At 41.3% G+C, this 12,321-nt stretch overlaps 1 protein-coding gene across 2 annotated transcripts in view; it reads left to right on the top strand.

Annotated features, from left to right (window-relative positions):
- Positions 1-12,321, top strand: part of VEPH1 (ventricular zone expressed PH domain containing 1) — a 271,345-nt gene that overhangs the window by 150,396 nt on the left and 108,628 nt on the right. For both annotated transcript variants that reach the window (XM_040247539.1, XM_040247541.1), the window contains exons 8-9: positions 10,747-10,956; positions 11,526-11,923. In XM_040247539.1, coding sequence (XP_040103473.1) covers positions 10,747-10,956; positions 11,526-11,923 — 608 coding nt within the window. The remainder of the gene's footprint in view (positions 1-10,746; positions 10,957-11,525; positions 11,924-12,321) is intronic.

Here is a 12,321-nt window from a genome sequence, read left to right as displayed (position 1 = left end):
GTTTATACAAAGAAAAATTGATTTTTTCAGAGTGACTGTTGGCTTGAAAAATGTACATAAGGAGGTTCAGGACCATAATTAAAAACATGTGATGTTCTGGTCAGTGTTGCCCCCTGCTTAGGAAAAGCTGAATGCAATTTCACCCCACCAAGGGGACTAGAGTTTTCATAAAAAACATGTAGATGTTTTCAATCTCAGGAGGTCTATGGTGGTCACTTGTATAAAAAGAAAATTGGAACAACAATTTGTGGCAGTAGCTGTGGTTCTTGTTATTCCTCCATGCATAGGGAAGGAAGGACCTTGGTTTTTTGCCTCTCTTCTTACTGAAGAAGTTAAATTTGACATGTGGGACCATTTATGTTCCATCTGCTGTTCATTTACTTCCACCATTTGTCCTTCCTTAAAGCAGCATTTATGATGATGTGAAGGTCTGTAAAGGTATTTCAGGAATTCGTTTATCAGCAAGAGAGGTAGGTGGGAGACAGCATTATCAGTTCTGGAGCCAATGAAGCAGGCCCAGGGAGCGTGAGGCCCCAGGGGGCTGGCTCTGCCAGTATGGACAAAGATGGAGGTGGGGGTGGGGTGGGGGGAGGGGAGAGACCCAGGTGGAGACACTGCCAGGAGTGTGAGCAAAGCAATTACACTTTCACCAGGGGGGCCAGGCCCCTTTCCTGTAACACAGAAGTGTTCAAAACACAAGACACACAAAAGAGAAGATTGCTTTTCATCAAGTTCCTTCAGCTTGGCTTCCTCTCTCAAGACAGGGAATAGCAAAGATTTAGCCTGTATTGTGGAAGGAGTGGTAAGAGGGGCTATACCCTGCACAGCCCTTGTGGGAAGGGTGACAGCTGAGGATAAAAGTTCTACTTGACCCTGATGACCCAACTATTTGCTGTTTTTGTTCCCCCCAAACTCCCCATTCTTTTGTTCCTTTTTGCTATCTATCATGATTGAACTCTGCAGTCACTACCATGCGTGCGTGCTAAGCCTCTTCGGTCGTGTCCAACTCTTTGTGACCCTATGGACAACAGCCCACCAGGCTCCTCTGCATGCGATTCTCCAGGCAGGAACTCTGGAGAGGGTAGACAGCAAATATATCCATTTCTTCTTAAAGTTGCTCAGTCATGTCCGACTCTTTGCGACCCCATGGACTATACAGTTCATGGAATTCTCCTGGCCAGAATACTGAAGTGGGTAGCCTTTGCCTTCTCCAGGGGATCTTCCCAACCCAGGGATCAAACCCAGGTCTCCCGCATTGCAGACAGATTCTTTACCAGCTGAGCCACAGGGAAGCCCAAAAATACTGGAGTGGGTAGCCTATCCCTTCTCCAGTGGCTCTTCCCAACCCAGGAATTGAACCAGTTTCTCCTGCACTGCAAGTGGATTCTTTGGCAACCCACTCCAGTATTCTTGCCTGGAGAATCCCATGGACAGAGGAGCCTGGTAGGCTACAGTATTTGGAGGTGAGTCAGACATGACTGAGCGACTAACACTTTCTTTACCAGCTGAGCTATCAGGGAAGCCCATTTTGTTAAAGAGAACACCAACATTTACTTTTTAGTTACCTGTAAAGGGTTTGCTCAGCAATTATATGTTAGCTCTGTCTGGTGTGTTCCCACAGGATGTTACTCAGAGATATTATCATACAATAATTCTTATTGATTACGATGTTATCACCAATCCCCAAACATGTGTTACTTCTTCCTGGGGTAGAGTCAGAGGCAACCTGTAGGAAACATCTACTGAGAGACAGTGGGAGAGGGTGTGAAGTGGGTGAGCTCTGGAGGCAGATACTTGTGTTTAATGCTGGGCTTACTAGTTGATCTTCAGTAAACTACTTGACATCTTTTTTCCTTAGCTCCTCCATCTGTGAAATGGAGATGGCAGAGGGTCTGCTTAATACTAGAATAGGCAGACAGGATAAGGGGATGTATCAAAAGGATAATTAACCATGGCCCTGCTCTTCCAGTATCAAATGATGGTGAATGACAATGTCTTATCTTTTCCCTCTGCAGGCCCAGTGGTTGCAGACACCCTTTCCTTAATCCTCACCACCACCCCCATTACCTGTTCATGTTCCCAGAAAATCAAGTTGGCCTAGAAGAGGAGGAGTGTGTTGTCTCTACAGTTCTCACACTTGATTCAGAGTGTTCTGATGACATTACTATTTTATATTTTTGGACTATTTTATAATTTACTGAGTGCTTTTGTAACTTGTGCCACATTCAGCTGACAATTTGTTAGGATCTGGTAGCCTTCTACTAAGGCTGCTGCTTTCCTGGTCTGGCCATTCTAGGCTTGGGAGTCTTGACTACAAATTTGGGGTCCATCTGAAGCAGTATCTATCAGGGGCAAAAAGTGAAAAGGTACATTTACCTTGGAATCAATAAAGACCCTGGAAAGCTTGAGGAGGATAAAGCTATGGAATGTGAGGGAGCTGCATAACGCTTACCACACTCCAACTCCAAATAATACACAACTTATTGTTTTAAGTTTCATATCACTGCAGATGTGGTGAAACCCTCGGCAGCTTTGCTTAATAGAAAGTGCCTCTGCCCTGGTCTAATTCAGATTCTGTTCTTCCAGTGCCTGGGCCAGTGCTTCTCAACCTTGAATGTGCGCTGAATTTGGGGATTGGGTTAAGGGCACTCTTGATTCAGCAGGTCTGGGATGGAGCCTGAGATGCTGCCTCTCCAGCAGCCTCTAAGGAGATGCTGATTCTGCTGATCCAGCAACATCGCTCTGAGCAGCAAAGGCAGGGGTCTGCACTTTTTGCTGATCTTTTCCTGTGTCCCATTCCTTCTCGTGTTGGTTACATGAAAAGTGACCAAATGACCGAGCATCTGTATGAGTGGTCACTTCCTCGTATCAGGACTTTTAAACTTTTGTTCTTTTAGCAGAATATTCTTTCTCTATGTCTGCAGTTGCTCAGAATTCATACTTGAAGTTCAGGGAATTTTTAAAATCAACCATTTCGATATTCCAGCCCTTGTATACTCACACAGTAGGGAGCATTGCTCTCCTGTAGTCCACAGCCTTTAGGATGCTGCAGGGATAGGAGAGAACTGTATGGTCCTTCCTGGCTTAGAAAAGGAGAAGTTCATCTTCCAGCCTTGGCATTACCTATACAAGCTGCCTTCTTGTGGTATCAAAGGTCTGCATTGGGCAATAGCCACCTAGGGTTTTACTGCTTTACATACTCATGCCCATTCTATATGGGCTACACTGTCACACTCATCTCCTATAATGCTTTCAGCAATCTAATGGTGCAGTAACATTGATCCCATTTTTAGATGACAGAAAAGACATAAAGAGATTTGCCTGTCACTAATAAACAGGAGATTGGAGTCATAAAACTCAGTCTTTTTCCTGGAAGGCCATATTCAGTCTATTTCCCCACCATCCCTTCTGTTGAAGTCCCTAAAGAACCTTGTTGTGAATGAAATAAACCATGGAGTCACTTTGTTTCAGCAAAGTTCTTCATTCTGGTGCCCATATAACTGGGTACCTTCTAATCTCTGCTCTTGCCCACCAAGGCAGTCCAAGGCAGAAGAGAGTACCAAGAATTTAGATTCAGCATTGTCCTTTCCCTTAGTATTCAAGTATAGCTTTTCCAGAAGCTTTACTCATTTTAGTTCCCAAACAGATGACAGTGCTGTGGAGCTGTGAGATCATCTCTGTCATTCTTATGCTGATTGATGACCCAAGAAATTGCTGAAGAGTAGGAAACATAACATTCTAAGAATTTAGGACTCCTATGTGGATTTGATCCATTATGTTCTCCTACTTCTCTAGCAAGCTCAACTCTGCAAAATACATATCCTGGATATGGAATCATAAGCCAAGCTCATCAAACATTAACTAATGTATTTTTCTTTGATTTAAGACACCAGGAAAAGAGGCTGCCAATTTCTCCATCACTGCCAGCTTTATAGTCTCATCTCCTAGCTTAGTGAGAGCAGTGAGCTGCCCATGGACCAATTCATTCCTAACGGGGAGTCTTGTTCACATAAGAGGGAGATAATTAGGCTTTCCCTGCCCCTCCTGGGTATCCCTAGAGCTGCTTTTAAAAACTTTAACTTGGCAACAGACACCAAAAACTGCTCAGACTGGAAATCATCTGAGCCTCTTGTAATGTGGCGTGTTGAGTTAAAGCCAAGTTAATATTTATGGGATTATAGAACTCTGACAAAGATTTCTGTAAAATTACCTCTGGAGTTAAAAGTGACAAATGGAAAAGAAATAACAATCCCCCTGCATGAGCCCAACTCCCTGCCCCCACCTGCAGCCCCTACAAATAAACGCACGCAGAACCAGTGGCTCTGTTCTCCACCCATTCTCTCACATTCGTAATGCATTTCTTTGCTCTAAGAGGAATGCAGAGTTTCTGGCTCTAAAAAAAGACCTCTGTTTTTTAACAGTTCTCTCCTATTTATAATAAATATAAAAACCAAGAGGGGAAGTAAAGGACAGTGAACATTTATTATAAACTCAAACTTCTGTCTACCATTTTCCAAACTGTTGGAACCAAATCTTGTCCTAATTCCCTGTTGGCAAAACTCTTTGACAAACCCAGGTGGATTGATGGCTAGAAATGGACCGTCCTCTCTTGTCCATCTTGTGGCTTTGGCTACCTTGGAGATTCTTCATTACTGCAGGGGGCGCTCCGCAGGAAGAGAGAGGCAGTGGAACTTCCCTCGGCAAAGCCGAGGGGTCCCGAGGAGAGGTGAGCCTGCTGTCTGCCAACCCAGCCCCTGGGCGAGCGAGAGACAATCAGACGCGACACGGGTTCCATCTAAGCAGTTCCGATTTACTGTCGTAAGCTCTTGGTTTATAAAGGCAAGCAGGGAGAGGTTTGCGAGGGACTTTCCATAGTTGCACCAATCACATTAAAGGTCAAATCGTCATGTGCCATCATTATAACAGGAGTCTATGGTGATCACGTGCTGTCTACGTGCACGGAAATCAAGAGAGCCAATCAAAAGTTTTGACAGACAACTTAGGCCGCGCCCTCATCTCTTCCGCCAGGCGCCATCTTAGCTCTAAACTGCAAAGCTAGCCCTTCTTTTCTTTTAAGGTTTCCTATTTAGGGCCCCACAGTTACCACCCCATCTCATGACTCCTGTATTATGTTGTTGTTCAGTCGCTAAGTCATGTTGGCCCCTTTGTGATCCCATGGACTGCAGCATGCCAGGCTTCCCTGTCCTTCACCATCTCCCGGAGCTTGCTCAAACTCACGTCCATTGAGTCAGTGGTGCCATCCAACCATCTCATCCTCTGTCGCCCCCTTCTCCTGCCTTCAATCTTTCCTACCATCAGGGGCTTTTCTAATGAGTCAACTCTTTGTATCAGGTGGCCCAAGTATTGGAGCTTCAGCTTTAACATCAGTTCTTTCAATGAATATTCAGGGTTGATTTCCTTTAGGATTGCCTGGTTTGATATCCTTGCTGGCCAAAGAATTCTCAAGAGTCTTCTCCAACACCACAGTTTGAAAGCATCAGTTCTTCAGCGCTCAGCTTTCTTTACGGTCCAACTCTCACATCCATACATAACCACTGGAAAAACCATAGCTTTGACTAGGTGAACCTTTGTCGGCAAAGTAATGTCTTTGCTTTTTAATATGCTGTCTAATTTTGTCATAGTTTTGCTTCCAAGGAGCAAGCATCTTTTAATTTTGTGGCTGCAGTCACCATCTGCAGTGATTTTGGAGCCCAAGAAAATAAAATCTGCCACTGTTCCCATTTTCCCCCCTTCTATTTGCCTTGAAGTGATGGGACAGAATGCCATGATCTTAGTTTTCTTAATGTTGAGTTTTAGGCCAGTTTTTCTGCTCTCCTCTTTTACTTTCATCAAGAGGCTCTTTAAAAAAAAAAAAAAAAAAAGAGGCTCTTTAGTTCCTCTTTGCTCTCTGCCATAAGGGTGATGTCATCTGCACATCTGAGGTTATTGATATTTCTCCCAGCAATCATGATTCCAGCTTGTGATTCATCCAGCCCAGCATTTTGCATGATATACTCTGCATAGAAGTTAAATAAGCAGGGTGACAATATACAGCCTTGACATACTCCTTTCCCAATTTTGAACCAGTCCATTGTTCCATGTCTGGTTCTAACTGTTGCTTCTTGAGCTGCATATAGGTTTCTCAGGAGGCAGGTAAGGTGGTCTGGTATTCCCATCTCTTTAATCTCCAAATCTTAAAAACAAGGAAGATTTTGTATAAGAGAGAGTCCTTGTGGTAAGAAGCCTACTCATCAGCAACATTCGTCAGCCTCATATCTAGAGAACACTTTTCTGGCCCAAATATTTTATTGTTGCTTCTTTACTTATTTGGTGCTTGCAAATCCCTTTATTTCACTCCTACTTTGGCTCCTGGCTTCTCTTCATATCTGATATTTACCAGATGACATTGCCGCATCCCCTACTAATGGACCAGAGTCATGGGGTGAAGCAGCCAGGGCTTCATAGACATCTGGTAGACCTCCAGAGGGTTTTTTGTGGCTGCAAGGAGCAGGCTGGCTGCAGAGATGTAGGTGGTTTCAGTTCATCTATTCTGCAAACACTTTAGGTACCTGTGAGTAAGTGTCAAGCACTGTTCCAGCCATAGGGGAACAAGGATGAGCATTATAGTTCCCAGCCCACAGGGCAGCAGAGATTTACCCAGGAATGGGGTCACCAGATGAAACAAATAGAAATACAGGATATCCAGTTAAATTTCAGGTAAAGGACAAATGATTTTTTAGTGTAAGTATAATCATTTTAATATTGGACAATACATTTTTCACCATGTCCCATAGGTTCATATGGGTTGAACCTATAGGTTTTTTCCTATAGGTTCAGAGTGAGGCTACTTTATTCTCTATCTTTCCAGTTAGTTGAGGTCATGTGAATGTTTTCTTACCAACTGAATGTGATTGAATATAAGACACATAAGTTTTGAACATGGATGATAAAAGTTTCCATGCAGCCCTCCATTTTCTCCTACCTGTAGGCTAGTTGCCAAGAACGGCAATGTCTAGAGGTCAATAGAACCCCAATAGGACTTCCCTGGTGGCTCGGATGGTAAAGCATCTGTCTACAATGCGGGAAACCAGGGTTCAGTCCCTGGGTTGGGAAGATTCCCTGGAGAAGGAAATGGAAATCCACTCCAGTACTATTGCCTGGGAAATCCCATGGACAGAGGAGCCTGGTGGGCTACAGTCCATGTGGTCGCAAAGAGTTGGACACAACTGAGAGACTTCATTCACTCACTCACATACTAAGAAAAATTGTTGTTTATCTGAAATTCAAGTTTGACTGAATGCTCTATATTTTACCTGGCAACCCTGCAACCAGAGGCACTTGCCCTAACCTTGAGTCAGTGGATGTCTGAGGATAGCTCATTACTTCTTTCATGTCTGGAGGCCCCTCAGGGGGATGTTGTAAGGCCATCTAAAGGTGCAAGAAGACATGCTGTCAGGTACAAGAGCTCTGATTCACACAATCCATGGTGCTTAACAGCCAACACTTGGTGATTGGAGACAGGGGCTGGGAAGGGGGCTGAGTGACTGTCCGCTCCTAAAATCTGATGCCATAGCATTCTCCAGAGGACATCAATGCCTCCCATGATATGGGATATTGATCTATCTGTATCTAGGTCACTGGTGTTTTCTTACTACATTAACACAATGCCTAGACAAGGAAAGATAAAACTACCATAATAATAATAATAATAACAGCAACCGATGGTAATAATAAAGTGTAACATCTCCTGACTTCCTCTTTTGTGCTAGGAGCAGTGCTTCATACTGGTTCCATCATTTCAGCTTCCCAACAAACCTATGAGTTAAGTATAGTTATTATCTCCATTTTATAGATGAGAAACTTGATATGAAGAGGACAAGAAATAAAAGATCTCCATAAGTAAGAAAATTTTATTTTAAAAAAATCAGAAACTGATCCAATAAAATTATTTAGGGAGATTTACTATAATTGTGAAATTTGAAAAAATTTTGGATGAAAATGCTAGTAACTACTGTTATAACCCAGAGCTTTATGTAGAAAGAAAAAACTAGTAAATCCCTGAGAAACTATACCTCCAACAACTCATATGTTTTGAGATTTAAAAATTTGTTTAATGCTCAATATCTGATATTTGTATATTGGGGTATACTTTGTGCCTTAAAATGTTTTAAGTTTTAATAATCCCAGCTATATAAATTTGTAAAAGAAAGTGCAAAAATAAAAGTGTCTTTCACTTTTTAACTGTGATTATGAACCAAGAACCAGAGAAATACTTTAGTTTGATGACTATACAGGGACTAACTAACACAGAAAATAAATACTGGCCCCAAATTTTTAATCTTGAGAGGGTTCATTGGATCTTTTAAAATTAACCTTCATAGTCATCACAGTTTTAAAAATACCATCCAATAATAGCACCTTCTTGGTTTTATTCATAATAGGAGTAAAAATTCAGCTTTGAGAACTTTATGGCTGGAAGATGTCAGTATCTTCCATCTACTTGTGGGCAGGCAGTATCTTGTATATGTCAGAAAGAGAAACATGGTCACAGTGAGCATTTATTCCCATGAACTGGTTCTTAAAATCAACTTATGTATACTTCAGTCAAGCATGGGATTGAAAGTAAGTTTTTTATTATATATGCAAAACCATAAGAAGCCTATAAAAGTTATATTAAAAATAATTTAATTTTCTGAGCAGTAGCTTATTACACAATAAGTGAAGTGAAGTGAAAGTTGCTCAGTCGTGTCGACTCTTTATGACTCTGGCTAGAATACTGGAGTGGGTAGCCTTTCCCTTCTCCAGGGTATCTTCCCAACCCAGGGATCGAACCCAGCCCTCCCACATTGCGGGAGGATTCTTTACCAGCTGAGCCACAAGCAAAACCCAAGAATACTGGAATGGGTAGCCAATCCCTTTTCCAGCAGATCTTCCCAACCTAAGAATCAAACCAGGCTCTCCTGCATTGCAGGAGGATTCTTTACCAACTGGCTATCAGGGAAGCCCTACTACACAATAAACAGTGTCTTGTTAATGGATGATCTACTCCCCTTCCCAGTTTTCACCATCAGCATCTCGCACTAGGCTGGACTAACAGGGGGATTCCAACCTCAGAGGACCCACAACTATGAATCCTCCCTTGAGGCCAAGCCCCTTCTCTGGGCCAACAAGAAAAGTTGCTGGATCGAACCCTTTGCCCACTGCAGACATGGCTCTAGAATGGGTGGAATGTAACTGGGGAAAAAAAAAATCACCAGCCCCTCTGTGTTGGTTTTCCCTAGAAAAGCAGAGCCTTAAGAAAACCAAACGTATATTTTCTCACCCTAACTTAAGAAATAATGCCAGGTTTACTTTGGAAAAATAGCCATACGTTTGAAAATGTCAGGATTTTTCTGTAAATTTGAGGCCCCTTTCCTCAACCTCTAGAAAAAAATACTGAAGAAAACCAAGTAAATACACACAGATAACCAACAGAATTATTAAGCCATCTTGGCGAATGGATTTCTAGAGTTTATTAACCCTTGTGTTTAAAAGGAAAGAATTAATCCTAACCCCATATCGTACGGTTGATAGTCCTTGTTACATTTAAATTAAATTAGCTCTAGACTGGCTCAATATTAGAAAGCAGGTAAGGGAAGATAGGGCTTCCCTGGCAGCTCAGTCAGTAAAGAATCTGCTGTAATGCAGGAGACCTGAGTTCGATCCCTGGGTTGGGGAGATCCCCTAGAGAAGGAAATGGCAACCCATTCAAGTATTCTTACCTGAAAAATCCCATGGACAAGAGTAGCCTGGCAGGCTACAGTCCATGGGGTCGCAAGAGTTGGAGACCACTTAGTGGCTAAACCTAGCTACCTAAGGGGAGACAAATGCATACTACTTTAATCATTCAGCACCTCAGTGAGCATCAGTGAGCTATTTCTGTAGCTTGTTTGTGGGATCTTACTCTATTTAACGCACTGTGTTAACCCTTAGAGGGATAACAAAGATAGCCTATTCCTTAAAGGAGGTAATTTTAATGACCTACAGAGTGTTTTATAAATTCTACTGAAAAAGGTATTTGGGACTATTAATGTCATTTGTAGAAAAACCTCTTTCCTCCAACATAATAAAATTCAGATAGATTTTTCTTGCTTCATGGAATGAAAGAGTCCCACTGATTTCCATAAAATTAACAAAACCATGAGTTTATACAGTCCATCTGAAATGTTCTTATTCTAATAATTTTGATACAAACAGACCAGCATATATAAGTTTTCTAGAAAATTCCTGGCATGAATTTCACAGGAAAGGTATGCTTTGGAGAGCTAGATAAGAATATGGTAGATGACCATAAAAGCTGCTTTGGGGGACCTCCTTGGTGGTTCAGTGGTTAAGATTCCTTGCCTCCAAAGCAGGGGACATGGGTTTGATCCCTGGTGCAGGAACTAATGTCCCATATGCTGCATGGTGCAACCAAAAATGTTTTTAAAAACCCTGCTTCTCATCCTCTGAATCCCTCAAAAACTATTTCTAACATAAAGCTGCCAGAAACACCAGTGTTTCTAAACTTCTGGTAGAATATGCTGTGGAGGCAATTTCAAAGACCTATGTCCATAATAGTTACTCAATTCATATCTATTAAGTGACAAATTAAAAAATGGAGCAGGTAGAGTTTTCAATTTTGAATAAGAAGCAGTTAAATAGAGGGAAACACTGTTCCAAAGTATATGTGACAAACATCTAATACAATGGTTTTCATTCTTTTAGGAGAAAACCCAGCACTGAAATTGAATTTCTTGAGAAGCTAGAAGAAACAAAGCTCACTGTAGATGAAAATGAAGACCATGAAGAGCTCCAAGTTAAAATACAAGCTTTTGAAGACAAAATAAATTCTGAGGGCAACACTCCTGGCTCTATCAGAAGATATAGTTTGGATCAAGTTTCTAAGGAAGAAAGAAAAGGCATTAGATTTAATAGGTATAAATTTTGTTGGCTGATTTTTAGGATATGTACTTCATGTTTGCTCTTAGTTTTGCTATCACACTTTTATGAAGTTTTTAAATATCTTTTACCTACAGCAAAATTCATCCACAATGCTTTCATTATCCAAAGTAGTTTGCTATATTAAAAGGAGAATGCAAATAAAAATCACAAGTCGGTGGCTTATTTTTAAAAAAACACTTCTTAAATATAAATATGCTAACATCAAGAATGACTGGCAAAAGCTTTTCTTGATTTCTGATGAAAAAGCATAAGCAAAAGTAGAAAAAATAAGAATATAAATATATAACTCCACCATTTCCCAGCCAGTTTGCTGTGAAACTGATTTTTAAATCTTTGTTTTGGGAAGAAGCCTAGATCTACAAAGATTTGGCTTATTATACAATGTGTATGTTTTATCAAATCTATTAATAGCACCAATTTTCAGTTTCACACTCTAGAGGAAGGAACTTTTGCCTCAGTGTTATTATTCTTTCTTTTCCTTGTCAGTGAACAGTAGCTCAGCTTCTTTACCTGCCTCAACCTTCCCTTTGTTTGTATTGCAGGTCAAAGAGTTTGGCTTTGCACACTGTGCTAACAAACCCCTCGAGTGCAGAGGATGGGGAACCTATAGAGAGCAGAGATACGCCAGCCAGCGTCTCTCTTTCAGAAATAGACCCACTTGGCCAAGGACATGAGAGGTCACCCTTTAAGGTAGACACTGATGGATCACAGCTAGTAAATTCTTCAGTTTCACAGCAAAGTATTATACATGTAGCATCTGAGGATTTGCCAGAAGCAGTTAAAACAAACTATCAGGAAGAAACTCCAGAGACAACAACAAGTCCTGTAGAATACCATGATAAACTCTACTTGCACTTAAAGGAGAACTTCAGTAAAGTGAAAGCATATGCTATAGAAATGGTAAAGAAGATTCCAGTCCCTGACCAGTGTACCATTGAAGGTAAGTGACCTGAACTCCCCAAAGTTAAGAAATTTCAGGTATCACTAGAAAAAAAACAAAACTCCAGTAGTATAAATTGCTATACCCGTCTGAATCTTTTGCAAAATAGGTAATTTGAAAAACACCCTTATATTATTTTGATTGCTCTTTTCTCCCAATAAATTCAGTCACCTTTTTTATTCCATTTCAATCTACCTAAGTCCACCAACTCTGATTTTTTCAAACCTCAGAATAAATTGTTTCTGGTTTCCCATTACTAATGTTTAAGAAAATTCTGGAAAGGGATCCATGGCCCCAAAACAGGCTCTGGGGTAGGCATCCAACCAAAGGCATTTTCCATCCTCATGCAAGAAAGCTATGGGGCTCCAGGAGATTCTTCTTCTGTTTATTCAACAAGC

Source organism: Oryx dammah, unplaced genomic scaffold, assembly GCF_014754425.2.
Source record: "Oryx dammah isolate SB20612 unplaced genomic scaffold, SCBI_Odam_1.1 HiC_scaffold_2, whole genome shotgun sequence".
Lineage (NCBI taxonomy): Eukaryota > Metazoa > Chordata > Mammalia > Artiodactyla > Bovidae > Oryx > Oryx dammah.
The sequence above is the reverse complement of the archived record's forward strand: the minus strand, read 5'-3'. Positions and strand labels throughout refer to the sequence as shown.